The sequence below is a fragment of the Plectropomus leopardus genome, chromosome 13 (assembly GCF_008729295.1).
Source record: "Plectropomus leopardus isolate mb chromosome 13, YSFRI_Pleo_2.0, whole genome shotgun sequence".
Lineage (NCBI taxonomy): Eukaryota > Metazoa > Chordata > Actinopteri > Perciformes > Serranidae > Plectropomus > Plectropomus leopardus.
In genome coordinates this window covers 21,159,307-21,173,507 of record NC_056475.1, presented here as the reverse complement: position 1 = coordinate 21,173,507, position 14,201 = coordinate 21,159,307, and the positions used below count along the sequence as shown (strand labels likewise).

General features: G+C 39.9%; 1 protein-coding gene and 1 pseudogene across 1 annotated transcript; both read left to right on the top strand.

The window, feature by feature from the left end:
- The first annotated feature begins 5,670 nt into the window (after nucleotides 1-5,670).
- Nucleotides 5,671-9,281, top strand: LOC121952767 (annotated as a pseudogene).
- On the top strand, nucleotides 9,242-13,893 carry slc25a1a (solute carrier family 25 member 1a). The gene is made up of 9 exons (XM_042499503.1): nucleotides 9,242-9,600; nucleotides 10,112-10,219; nucleotides 10,320-10,419; nucleotides 11,612-11,750; nucleotides 11,858-11,942; nucleotides 12,054-12,158; nucleotides 12,283-12,398; nucleotides 12,475-12,548; nucleotides 12,647-13,893. Exons 1-9 carry the CDS (start codon nucleotides 9,354-9,356, stop codon nucleotides 12,759-12,761), a joined length of 1,089 nt encoding a protein of 362 aa, XP_042355437.1. The 5' UTR covers nucleotides 9,242-9,353; the 3' UTR covers nucleotides 12,762-13,893.
- The last annotated feature ends 308 nt before the right edge of the window (nucleotides 13,894-14,201 follow it).

Here is a 14,201-nt window from a genome sequence, read left to right as displayed (position 1 = left end):
AGAAAAAGTACAAAAGTATTTGGAAAATGTGCTCATAGTATTAGGCATCAAAATGGCATCTTTCAAGTGTCAGAAGACATTTTAATGTTGTAGCCAATTAGCTGTTGAAAGTGGCGTTTTTGTGTGTGTGTGTTTTGTTTTGGTTTTTTTTTTTAAACTTAGATTACATTTAGGCTATGAGATGTTTTATGTATTAGGCTAAATCTTACTCTGTAAAGTAAAGTAGTTATCGGTAAAGTAAGTTAGGTAACTAGCTACTACCTTGCGAGCTAGCTAATTTGGCTAGCTCTCTAGCATTTACACCAGTGAATTTAGGTTTAGATAAATATATTTTTTAATTGATTTTTAACTAATCAGTCTTGGGCTGCAACTGAGGATATTTTTGTATCATAATCTTAACTAAAAATAAAGCCCAAGGTGACATGATATTTCAAAAATCATGTGAGTAATAGAAAAGCAGAGAATTCTTACAATAAACAAGCTGGTAATGTTAGTGGGAAACACAGACATTTTTCTTAGAATATTAAATACACAATTGTTAATTCGATTGACTTATTAATGAATAAACTAATTGTTTCAGCTCTAAAGCAGTCAATGATGAGAAAAAAATACAACACACGACACAGAAATTGAAAAGAATAAAGATCATTGATTGACTCATCTTAAATTTGAAGTTACATTTTAAATAACGTCATAAATATAGCTATTTTATTGTAATGTTATAAACAAGTCTGTACCAATAGCTGTGTATTCTGGGTGCTGTCGGAGCACTGTATGGTATTATCATACACATTTCTTGGGTTTTGAATTTGCAGAATTTGTATTCAGTGTTGGTTTTTGCAGGCTTGCTTATGTCAAAACACATTCCACGGCAGAGACACCAGAGCCCTCACCTGATTACTCTTTACAGAAACCTGCTTGTGAGCCATTCAGACACATCAAATATTGAAAACCTGGAGTTTCCGTTTCACACGCAGAGAGGGCGGGGAGACGGCAGAGAGGCAGACAGACACGAGGACACACAGGGCTAGAGGAAGAAAGGAAAACTTCTAAGAAAGGTGGGATTAAGAGGAAATGACACATCAAGCACCCTGGGAGGGAGACTCTTGAGGAGGGATGGAGGGAGAGAGGGAGGAACAGGGAGAAAGCACCCAGAGGTAAGGCAAGGAGAGTGTGAATGTTTATGCCAAATCAGGTGCTCGCCTTGAGTGTAACAGTAGAGTCTGCACTGGTGTAATCAGCTCGAGATTGATTGGCTGATAACCTTCTAGTCAGGCAGTTAGGAGGGCATGTTTTTTACTTCTGATGCCTCGCTCGTAAACTACAGTGGGACGACGTCTACCCAGACTGACACAGTGACTCAGAGCTGCAGGGAGGAGAACGAAGAGGCCCTAAACTTGCAGAAACCAGAGGACAGCGATGACAAGCCTGACTGTGTTGGAGAGGTCGAGCCAAGCCAGGTTAGAGTTGATGAGAAAAATAAAAACTACACCAGCATTCACGATATGTACTGTAATATTCATCCAGCATCAATTTAACTCAAAGAAAATTAAAATTAGGTTAAATTAACTCTTGTTTGAGATTTTGGTGTGTCCCTTGGTTGGTGTGATTGATGAAGGTCGGGGAGGATCTATGTATCAGTGAAGCAGAGACCTCACCACAGGAGACTCTGACAGCCACAAACACACAGGACGATGCTGACTGCCTCCCATTGTCCCACCTGCCAATGGAAGAAGAGTTGAGCCCCCCTTCAGTGTCATCTCATCCCTCCAATTTACAGAGTACGTCACACACACACTCACACACAAAAACAGACTTATATGACTGAGATGGGATCTGTGAGGCCCTAATTAGTGTCTTTGACTGGCACATGCTCGTGTGAGGCTATTTACTTAAAGGGACAGTTCACCACCAATTCAAAAATACATATTTTCCTCTTACCCGTAGTGCTGTTTATTAACCTAGATAGTTTTGGCGCGGGGTGTGAGCTGTAGTCTCTTTCCAGAAATCATGACCTGGTTACTCAATATAATCCACAATCATTTATGTAGGAACTATTCTCTTTCTGCCAAACTACACACGTCAACACTGGACAGAGGAAAATGTGCATTAACTGTTTGTTCACCTTGCACCTATGAGCTGCAGAGAATGATGTTAATTTTTACATTTTGCACTGTCACAAACACAAGCCTCTCATCCATGAGTAGATGCACGCTTCCTTCTGCACAGTGATATGGTTAGTGGGTGTAGGTTTATTGTAAAGAAAATAGTTCCCACGTGAAACTGCTCACAACAAGGTCTGTGGAATATCTTGAGTAAGCGGGTCATGATTTCTACAAAGAGACATTGCTGTTGAGTTTTTCAAATGTATTTTTTTGGCACCAGAAGTCGAGTAGTTCCACTGTATTTTGGAGAAGGCAGTCATCTCTTCGGCTGATATCTCCAACAGTCTGCAAGTCACACCAAAACAATCTAGACTGATAATAACACTATAGGTAAGAGGAAAAATATGTATTTTTGATTTGGTGATGAACTGTCCCTTTAAGGAGAGCCGCGTTACCATTAATCTTTTGTTTGTGCCCTTACAGATCGCCCGTCTGAACCCTGCTGGTATTGTCTGAGGTCTCTTGACTCAGAGTATCGTCCGGAAACCCCTCAACAGGTTTCAACATTTTCTGACGAAACACCTTAAAAACTGAGATAATAGGGTTGTCACTTCTTAGTTATGTAGGATGGGTATTACCTGGAGTTAAAATGCTTTAAAGGGATGATAAGATCAAGTAAAGTTTAGTGAGAAGAAGAGAAAGAAACTGAGCATAAAATGTACAAAGTGTACGGCACAAAGTTTATATGAAATAAATTATTCGTATTTTATGAATACATTATACATTTACATGTTATATTATATGTGGCTTAAATATATTATGTGCAAGTTCATAATTTATTAATTTAAGGTCATTTTTCCATTACGAGAGCCAAAGGGACGCAAGTGCCATGTTGGTGGTGAATATGAGTAGGAAAGCTCTCAGTGAGACCTTTTCAGTGCCAAAAGGAAACAACTGAAATGATGACCCATAGGTTGCTATTAAAAAATGAAGGGCTTGACATCAACAGTGTTTTTTTTCTGTGCCATAAGAGTGTAAGCTCACAACAGCAAAGGAGTTTTTAATAGGTTTGAGGGAAAATGAAACAGATGTTCTTGATATCAACTTAGAAACAGAAGGTAAAGAGGAAAATTTAATACTGAGAACTTGTAAAAACAAAGCAAACAAAGTATGTTGACACTTAAAGGTAAAGCAGAGGAACTATGCCTCTTGAACAAATGCACAGTGTTAGTCCCTTTTCCATCAGAAAAGAGATACAGGATCATAAGAACATTACACTGACAAGACAGGGGAACAGTTCAAAAACAAAAAAAGATCAAATATTGTATTCAGTATATGCCAACAGCAGCTGATTCAAGTTTGTTAAAATTAGTTTAGGCTCTCCTGTAAAATCTGATAAAACACACTTAAGCCACTTTATCTCCAAGCCCTTGATTAGAACGTGATGTTAAATTTGATAAGAATACTTGGGTTAATTAGCCTGCTTTGCTTAACCAGCCTCTGTGACTGTTAACCCTTTGAAACCAGAGCAAATGATGACCTGATTCCTTTCAAGAGTGCAAGAAGGCAATATGTAACTTTTCAAGAAATTACCCAAAATATTGTCAAGAAATTAGTTAAAATTATAAGATTACCTGAAAATTACACCCCCCCAAAAAATGACCTTAAAAGAGATGCAAAAAACCCTTTTTTCTACAACATAATTTTAAATACATAATTCTAATAAATGAAAAAACTTTTTAAAATTAATTTTCTAATAATTTTGTCTCTCTCTCTCTCTCTCACACTTCTTTTTGAAGTCATTTTTCTTTTCACCTTTTACTAATTTCTTGCAATTTGTGTGACATTTCTCACCAAGTTCGTATTGCTTTTTTCCCCATGTTTTCTAAGCGATGCAAACCAGTTTGCTCAGGTTTAAGGTTTGTATGATCGTGAGAGAACACAACAGAAGAAAAGTGATGTCGATCCACATTTCAAAGGGTTAAGCTATTTAATACATTTAAGAAGACAAAATTACAAGAGTAGAAATCTGACTCTTAAAGCTGTGATGCCGAGTATCAGGAGTCAAATCCATGATGACACTGAGTGACACTTTTTGGAGGTGGTCCACTATACTGAGTTATATATTATGCAGTGGCCTATATTATAGCAACGAGTCTGTGGGTTTATATAACTGCTTTATATATCAAACCTAGTTTTCTCATGCTGTCTAGAGTTCAGTATATCTGAGTAATATTAAAATTTTTCATTCAAACAGTGTCTGGAGCAGATATGCTCTGACAATGTTAGATAGGCCGTAAACTCGGAATAAAGTGAAACACTGCACACATAAGCGGGCAGAAATCTTTTCTATCCATTTGGATTGATGATTCTTGCACTATGCCAAGACTAAACTGGGAGTAGTGGTGGTCATCCTGCACAATCTCCCTGCACTGAAAATGAAAGATTCTCTGGCTGGAGTCATTTTTTGATGTCGAACCCAAACCAGTGCGTGTCTCCAAGGTCATCAGAAATATGCTGCACATTCCTGTTTCATGCTGTTTTGCAGGAAGACACTGATCCTTTGTCACCGCCGCCCTCTGGTGGTAACAAAGTGAGCTACCAGACGGACCCTCGACCTCATTTTGGTGTAGCTTGGTCCTCCCACTCCACGTGTCGCCCCCTGTGGGGCAGTGAGGGCCCCTGCTGGGGGCAAAGGAACCAGGAGGTGCCCGATCAGACACACACCTGCCCTCACTGTCATCTGGGGCTGCCCCCTGACACACTGCGCTGGCATGAGGTTGGCACAGACACACACAGACATAAATAGAAACACATAAGCTCAGTCTCCAGCAAACATACCACAGTCCTATGCCACTGTTTACCAGAGAGCCTCTGAATGTTTTCTTCCTCTCTGCACAGGCTAAGTGTCTTCTGTTTGAAGGGCTGAGGAACTCAAAGAAATAAATGGACTCATCAGACAAAAATGCTGCTTGTACTTAAAATGATGCTGTCTACCCTCTGTGCTAATGCTCTCAGGAAATTCTTTGCACCTACAGGTTATGTGCAACATACTGTTTCTGCTCGTAAACAACCATCTGTTTACACTTAATCTTAGCCATGTCCATTTCTTATTTCATTTTGTCTTTTTGTTTAATTTCTGTTACATTTTTAATGTTGTGTCAATACAAATAAGTTGCACATGCACAAAACTAGTCTGTCTTTTTTTAAAATATTAAATTAAAAAATCTTTATAACCATTGTAAGTGAAGAATGAAAGCCTCTCCTTGCAGAAACAAATACTAAATTGAGGAACACACATAGGAGGACAATACTGGCAAAACACAAGTCCTCAAAAACCCATTTAGGCCTACAGTTATAAATGATTCCACACATTTAAGCTAATGCCCTCAGAAATGTGTTTTGATAATACACCCACTCTATAAAAGCCACTTAAATGTGGTAACTAATAGCTTTATTGATAGTCAATGAGTTATTTTTAAATGTTTTATAGGTTAATGATGAGTCATTATAAAGAACACAATGGGTTGCTGGACTGTTCGGCTCTTCCAACAATGAAGAGGAGATGGCAGAGGATGTCAATAATGCAAGTCATGGGTTTAGCTTAGAGAAGCCGAGTGGCTGGGGGTCATTTCCTGATATGCGTTTGTGGCACATGTTTGGGATTCCTTCCTGAATGTGATCGCAGAAATGCAGGTCTGGACTGTCACTACCACGGCTAGATCATGTGACAATGTGATATGCAAAATGCCCAAAGTACCTCCTGAGAACAGTACAAGGCAACCAATGCTTTACAGTAACATTTCAGCTGCAAGTTTTCTTTTAGTTCCTAGAATGTTCTTTATAAATTTAGGTTAACATTCTGTATAAACATCAAAAAATGTTTTTTTATGGTTATGGTACATTTTGTGTATATATATATATATTAAATGGTCTGTAATCTCAGTCCTCAATAACATGTTCCGAATGTTGCTTTGATAATGTTCTTTCTTTGCTCTCATGTAACATCGTGGGAATGTTTTTATAACATTCTATGATCTGTCACCTCTCAACATGACCAAAACATCCTTGGAAAGTTGCAGTTATGACGTTACATCATAGTCAGTATTTAACCTTACAGGGACATTATTTGAAATGATAAATATCCTTAAAATGTTTTTGAAAACTAGATTAAAATGTTTTTTTAAAACATTATTGCAACTTGTAGTTAACATTAGCCAATGTTGTGGGAACTTTCCCTGTTAGCTGGGAATCTGCATGAATCAGGTGAACACTTGACCAAAGATAATGTTTCACCAGATATGTAATTAAAGATCTCATCAGCTGAGGACACTTTAAAAAAATGATCTGTTTGTGATTCCTGATCCTTTAACTTCTCTGAAGCTGCCACCCACCCTGGCACAATCTCAGAAGCCCCTCTACCCCCATTGCTACATCTTGTAGGCTTCTCATATACCTTGTTAGGCCTCACTGACCTGAGCCTGAGTTACTTTGCCAGGTGCTGACAAAATTCTAGCACAGACCGAGAGGATGAAGAGATGTCAGCCCCTTGTAAACATTTTCACTGCCCTGCACTTTGAATGAGCCTTGTGAACAGGTAAGCAAGAAACAAATAACACTACATAAATTGGTGTTATTTGCAGAATTCCCAAGTGGAACTCAGCCATTGGTCCACTGGACTATCCCCACTGAAAACTGCTTAACTGCTTACGTAGCTGGCTGAAGCGTGATGGCACTGACGGCTACCACTGAAAAGTCATAGACGTCAGCTCTGGAGAGCTGAGTGTTAGGACAAGTGAGGTGTTCCTCTTGGCAAAATTACAGTGTGGGTGCTATGAGATCGGTGTAAAAGTCCTGGTTGTGAGCACATGTTGAAAGAGCAAAAAGTGAAGAAAAAAAAAAATTCTACTGGTAAAAATGAAATCCCCTCATGTTTCTGTTGTTCATTTCTGCTTCATCTTTTCAATTAAGGTGGTGCATATTGATTCACTGGCAACTTTGGCATCAAGCTGCCCAGACCTAAAAGTCAAGCTTACAGCTGACCAAGTCATTAACACTGACCGGTTCGCAAGGATTACTGCGGCCTGACAGAATACACCATGACAGCTTTCTACTCTGCTGCCAAAATCCTGAGCGTCAAGCCAGTGTTCTATCACATGCTGCCACTGTGCAGACGCAGTTTTCAGGTACCATCATAACAGAGTGCATAGTGTGTTAAACTGAGCAACATATATGAGCTCGGGCTATTTTGATGTGATTTGCTGATGTTTAAGGTTAAAGGTAGTTATCCCTAAATTTCATGCAGGTGTGAGCACGAGTCAACAGAGGATAGAACCAAACACAGACAATCAAGGCAGACAGGGACAATTGAATGCTGCAGGGCTGATGAGGTAAAGTGAAAACAGGTGTGCAGGTGGGTGGGAGGGTCATGTGACTTGTGACTGGTGCAAAGTCTGAGAGCATCTGGTGGACAGGTAGAGAATGGCAGAGAATGGGTTTGGGGAAAGTGGTAAATGTGGGATGTGAATGTTTGTCTGTTTTAGTATCTGACTCTAATTGTAGCCAATCAGTGGACGAGGAGCAGCTGGAGCTGGTTAAGGTGTGTGAGCATCTGGAGCAGCTGAAAGCTTTTTTGGAAATCAGCTCTGTGCAGAGGCAGCTGCACGTCAGACTTATACAGGCAGCTTGATCAACACGATCAGAGTGATTAAAACAACACTGACTGAATCTGCACATAAGACGTAGTGTAAACACACACATTAATGCTCTTGTTGACCATTATGTCTTCCATGTGAGGATCTACTTGCTAAATAAAGACACTGAGGAGCAGGAAGACCAGCTGGATAAAATATTTTCCTCTACCTACCCCATCTCCCTCCTGAACTGGATTTGTTGGCTAAAGTGTATGATCACGCTTGCACAGGTGCTTGTAGAGAAATTGTTGCCCAAAAAAGAAACATAAAATGAAGCATAAGATCCATGTTTTTTCAAATTAATTAACCAAAAGAAGAATTCTAGGTAACTGTAGTTTGGAGTTTTTAAACTGACTGTCTTTCCCACAGTAAGTCTGTCTATGTTTTTCTCAGAGGGGTGGGGGTAGTGAGAAACACTGACCTAGTTTCATTGTGAAGGGTGATTGGGGTAGGCAGTGTGTGTGCATGTGTGTGTGTCTGTGTGTGTGTCTGCTCTGGCTTGTCAAGAGCACTATTTAAGGGAACAAGGATTAGGAGACGGCAACAATGTACCAAACTCAAATTAAACTACTAAATTGTGTTGGCCATGACACACACTATTGTACAGTTTTAGTCTTGTTCATTTGATTTCTTCTAATTATTATTATTACAATATCAAATGGCCCTCAGAGCACAAGTGTATTGTAAATCTCTGTATAAAGATACACCAGTATCTTTCTATCATTAAATACGTGTGCAGACATGATACATACCTCTGCATAGATTTAATTCCATTCTAATGGCAGTATATCCTTGACTTATTGGGCATTACAATAAGCATATACTGAGTATAAATAGTTCTAGATTTAGTGGTCTCTTTACTTAGATTTTTAAGAATTATATTATTGTGATATTTCTGTCTTTTTTACATTTTGTTTCTGACCTGCATCCTCGAACAGCCTTTTTTTTTTTTCTTCTAACACATCTTTGTCGCTGTTGCCATTGTATGAAATACCTTTAAGTCAATATTAAATATATACAAATATATATAGATTGACTGATTGATATTCAATTTTCTTGTTCTTATGTATTTATTCAATATTGACTAAAATGGCATTTCATACCATGGCAACAGCCAGTCTTGATATGTGTAACAATGTAAAATGTCCCTTAACAGACTGATATAAATCATTAGGTAACACGTCATTTAAAAAAAATATTTGATGAGAAAATGTGTAATTGCAATATATTTTTAGATCAAAATTACACGCTATTGGTTATGGTTTGTGTTAAATGTAGATTATCACAGTATTTGACAGTGAGGGTTAGACTGGATGTTAGCCACAGCACATCAACGTAACAGCATCCTGCACGTTATTGGTAGCTAAAAGTCATGCACAGTCACGTGACTGAGTAATGTCATTACACAGCACGGTGAGCCAATGGCCTCAGCCATCACCTGACCGCTATTTGAATATTGATGCTCCCTCAGCCGCCACCTCCCACTGTTGTTGTTGTCTGACATTGTCCGAGCGGGGCCATCGCCACAGTGGTGAATTTTCCACAATCGACCGAAATGTCCTCGCTGGTGAAGCCGTTTTCGGTGTGTGAAGGGCCGTGCGAGAGCTGCGGTGTGAGGAGAGGATGCCCGAGCTCAGCGCCTCATCGGCAGCCTCCATCGCAGCGTCTGGCCGCCGCTGCTGCCGCGGCGGGGCTGGGCTCTCTGCCGACCCACCAGCGGTCGTACGCGGCGAGGAGAAATCTGGCTGCTGCTGCAATCGGAGGGAGGAAAATCACGCATCCGGGAAAGGCCATCCTTGCAGGTTGATTTTGCAACTATTCATTCAGCCCCGCAGATCCCCCCACTCATAGTCGCCTTTCTGCACAGCGCAGCCTAATCTCAATCTGTCGCCCATAAAGGCTATCCATGCTGAACTGGGTCACTCAGTCAGCAGTGATGCTCCAGCAATGGCATCATGTAGTTGCATGCATTTTCTGTAATTACTGCACTCACATTTATTCACTAGAATTAATCTTCAAAAAAAAAAAAACAACAACAACGATGCTTAAAGATGTGTGCTGTATTGATTAAAAGCAGGTATACATCCAGTAGCCGTTTTATCCAACTCAGTGCAGTCTCTGCTGAGTAATCACACATTAGCATTTCATTAAAACACACAGAAACACCAGGAATGATCCAGTATTAGCACCACTCTGCAGTTTGTCCATCTCATGTTTTCAGAGTGAAATAGAAATGCATAACATTCAAGAACAATTCTGCACGGTGAGTTGACAAATCTTCACAGCAATATTTCTCTCTTTTCCCCAACTCAGGTGGCATAGCAGGAGGAATAGAGATCTGTATCACCTTCCCCACAGAGTATGTTAAGACCCAGCTGCAGCTAGATGAGACAGCCAACCCGCCGCGGTACAGAGGGATTGGTAGGTCACTGGGACATGCATGACTGCTGCCTGACTGCAGGTTTGTGTGCCAGTCTTCTGCTGGGTTACTCACTCCTGGATGCTCTGTGTGTATGTGCAGGTGACTGTGTGAAGTTGACTGTGCAGGATCACGGGCTCAGAGGGTTGTATCGAGGTCTCAGCTCCCTGCTTTATGGATCGATACCCAAGTCTGCAGTGAGGTGAAGATGCACACATGATATACAGTAGCTTTTACTTCACAGATTGTATGCACTGCTAAATAGAATAGAGCTGCAGTTTCCCTCATGCATCCTTCTGGTTTATAGCTTCACTGATCCGCAGGGTTACAACCTTGAAATTAATTTGACAGTTGGCTGATGTTAAAGCAGTGACACAGCATATCTGGTACTGAAGATAGAGACAGCAAAAAATGTGGAGGACTGCAGCTACTGATTATTTTCATTATTGATTAATCTGCAGATTATTTTCTCAAATGAATGACTAATTGTTTGGGCTGGCCATCACAATTCAGATGAATCAGACAACGTCTTTTTTTGTCCGATCACCTGTACATTACCTAATAGCTGTTTAATGAACTATAGTGTTAGGACAAGAGAAAGCAGCTAATTCTCACATTTGAGAACATGGAAACATCAAATGTTTCACTTATACTTGAAAATTTTAACCAAAAATCAACCAACTAACAAATAAATCAACTATACTACTGCTATTTATGAATTTACCAGAGTTGGTTTGCTGATGCTACCATTTTGTCAGTTGTTTGGAGCAGGAAATTCTGATTGTAGGATTTCCCACTCAACCTTAAAAAGTCTTAAAAGGCTTTGGATCCATTAATCTAAAAAAAAAAAAAAAAATAGGACTATATGAATTGTTATTTTCTGACATAAACTCTTAAAATAATTACTAACATATACTTTTTAAAAATAATTTACCAAATGCCTCTCCCATTAATGTTCTGTAGATCAGAATAGTGAAACTACTCATATTTACTTTGTGGTCATTATGCTCAGAGCAGAGGATCCACTGTCTGATAGTTAGCTATCACTGTACTGGGGACAAAATGGAGAAGTGCTAATTTAACGAAAATGGTAATTTAGTCAAGATATCGCAACATGATTGAAAGCAGTACAAAGCATTACATTCAAGCAAGACGTTTTTGAAACTCACAGTTGGAATTCAAAGTAACAAATTATTATTATTATTATTATTGTAGAGTTTCATTCCAATTGGCAGTCAAAAAAATCCTAAATCTAACTTGTCTGTAGCTGTAGGAACCTATCATTTGATAAGTGAACAAACTTATTACAGTGGAATCCATCACACAACTGTTCCTCTATTGTTGTGTATTTTGACCCGTGTTTTTTCTTGATATCACCTTCCCACCTTTCACAGGTTCGGCACGTTTGAGATGCTCAGCAACCCAATGCGAGACGCCACAGGTCGGCTAGACAACACGCGGAGCCTCTTGTGCGGTCTAGGAGCAGGTATAGCGGAGGCCATCGTGGTCGTCTGCCCGATGGAGACGCTTAAGGTCAGTGGAGCTGGATGCTGTTATGCATTTCTTCCATTGTTTAAGAAAGCTTTTTTTCAGCAATGAACCGAATGAACTGATGAGGTGGTTCTTCCATCGTCTTCCAGGTGAAGATGATCCATGACCAGTGTTCCCTCAGACCTCGATACAGAGGCTTCTTTCATGGAGTCAGTGAGATTATCAGAGAACAGGGTAAGAGAGCAGTGTGGAACAGTTTGGAGTATTTGTTACACCTTTTGCTCAGTCTGTCTAGTCAAGTGTGGTTTGTGGTCCATAAAGAATCAATCTGTTTGACTAATTTAGGTGTGAGGGGGATATATCAAGGTCTGACAGCGACTGTGCTGAAACAAGGAACCAATCAGGCCATCCGATTCTATGTGATGAATACGCTGCGCAATTGGTACAAAGGTGAGAAAGCCTACTGACCGCCAAACAAAATCTGATGTCCCTGTTTTTGTGCAGTTCTCCTTTTTTTGTGCCCAATGCATTGATGCATTTACCATGTACCCAACTTTTGGATATGGCCCCTAAGGTGACGACCCCAGACGAGACATGCACCCGATTGTCACAGCCATGTTTGGAGCGACGGCGGGAGCAGCAAGTGTTTTTGGAAATACACCTCTAGATGTGGTGAAGACTAGGATGCAGGTAAAAAAAACACACCATTTGATGATTTTATCTGTTAGCAAATTTGCCATTTTTTAACACACTCTGTTTTCTGCAGGGTTTGGAGGCCCATCGCTACAAAAACACAGTGGACTGTGCCTTCCAGATCTTGAAACATGAAGGACCACAGGCGTGAGTAAACCTTGAATCTGCTCATGATAGATGCTGCGCGCTTTTTAGCCTTGACTACTGTAGACAAACCATCTAACCTCGTATCATCTTGTCTCCAGGTTCTACAAAGGAACAGTTCCGCGGCTTGGTCGCGTCTGCTTGGACGTGGCCATAGTCTTCGTGATCTACGAGGAGGTGGTCAAACTACTCAACAACGTGTGGCACACTCAGTAGACCGGCCACACGATGACATAAGTCTGAAGGGAAGCACAGACCAGTGCCTCATGCTACGCACAACTGAACACCTCTATTCATGTTCGTATGAGCTCTCAGCATTTACCCTGAGCAGATGACATTTCATCATCAAGAGTTTCTAATCTGTTACATAGAAAAAATACAGTAAGTATACGAAAAAATGTGATAAAAAAATGTGTGAAAGAGAGTCTTTCTCTCTAGTGGTCAGAGTAAAGAATCAAGAGGGATTTTATTTTGAAGAACAGGAAAAGGCAAAATGAAGTACTGAAATGACCAAATGTGTAGACTCGCTTTTTTGAGTCTTAATAGCAGAAACATTTAAGAAGAAACACATTATTATTATTAACCAAAGGTTCACTTTAGAGGAGGGAGGGGAAAGAAGAAAAGTAGATGAAAAAAGGGATATTACTGTTTTAGCTTTCCATGATTGTTTTTATGGTACATGTTGTAGAGTGATCACTTTGTACTGAAACCATAAACGTGTCTTTTGATTCACTGGATACTTACTGTACTGAGCGAGTAACAGAGACGCTACTGGCCGCAAACAACCTCTCTGCGGTACTTTAAAATGTCTGTGCAGTACTTCAACACATCTCTGTGTTGTAATTGCTTACCTGACTGTGCTTGTGGTGTCATAGCACTAGAACATTTGCAGTATTTCCTTGCTGTGTCTTGGTGATGAACTTTGGATAATGTTCTTTGTGCATTTCACGGCTGACAGCTGCTGAGTATGGCTGCTTGAATCTCGATGTGGCATCTGTCCTTTTAACACACTGACAGTGACTCGCAGACTTGTCGAGGCTGCGCAAACTGGTCTGGAGTCAATTCCTCGCTTGCAGATTCCATAAGAGTGTTACAACCTGATAAAAGTAGTCAATACGCACATGTCGTAGGAAGCAAATCCATATGTAGCACAATCTTCACATGCAGTCTTAAGAGTAGGAGATGTGAGAAGTAATTGAGCTCATTGTTACATTTTCAGCATCAGACAGGTTACTGAGGTGTTCAGCGGGTGGCTGAGTTCTCTACAGCTGCATATGAGGGCTTTATTTGGGAATATTTGACCAGTAATGTGCTTGTTCATACCCTCAGTCAGGGTGCATTTTCCAAGCAGGCACTTATGGAAGCCTATTTCTGCCTGTGATTAAATTTTTTTTTAAAAAAAGATCCTGTCTTTAAGTTATTATTATGAGAAACTTTCTCAGAATAACGACTAAGTGTTGTTTGTCATTACTGAGATACAAAGCCATTATTTTGAAAAAGTTTCTCAATACTTTTAGATACTAAGTCATTATTTTAAGATAACATTATTCTCAGAGTTTCGCATGATCTTGAGATACTAATTAGTTTGAGAGAGTTCCTCGTTATCTTGAGACACTCTCATTATTTTGAGATACTAAATCATTTTGAGAAAGTTTC

What these genes read in the sequence shown, in the direction of transcription:
- slc25a1a (XM_042499503.1), top strand. Translation starts at nt 9,354, where the DNA reads ATGTCCTCGCTGGTGAAGCCGTTTTCGGTGTGTGAAGGGCCGTGCGAG. An exon ending in ATACCCAAGTCTGCAGTGAG is followed by an intron (nt 10,420 to 11,611) that starts GTGAAGATGCAC and finishes CACCTTTCACAG; the next exon opens with GTTCGGCACGTTTGAGATGC. An exon ending in GCTGCGCAATTGGTACAAAG is followed by an intron (nt 12,159 to 12,282) that starts GTGAGAAAGCCT and finishes ATGGCCCCTAAG; the next exon opens with GTGACGACCCCAGACGAGAC.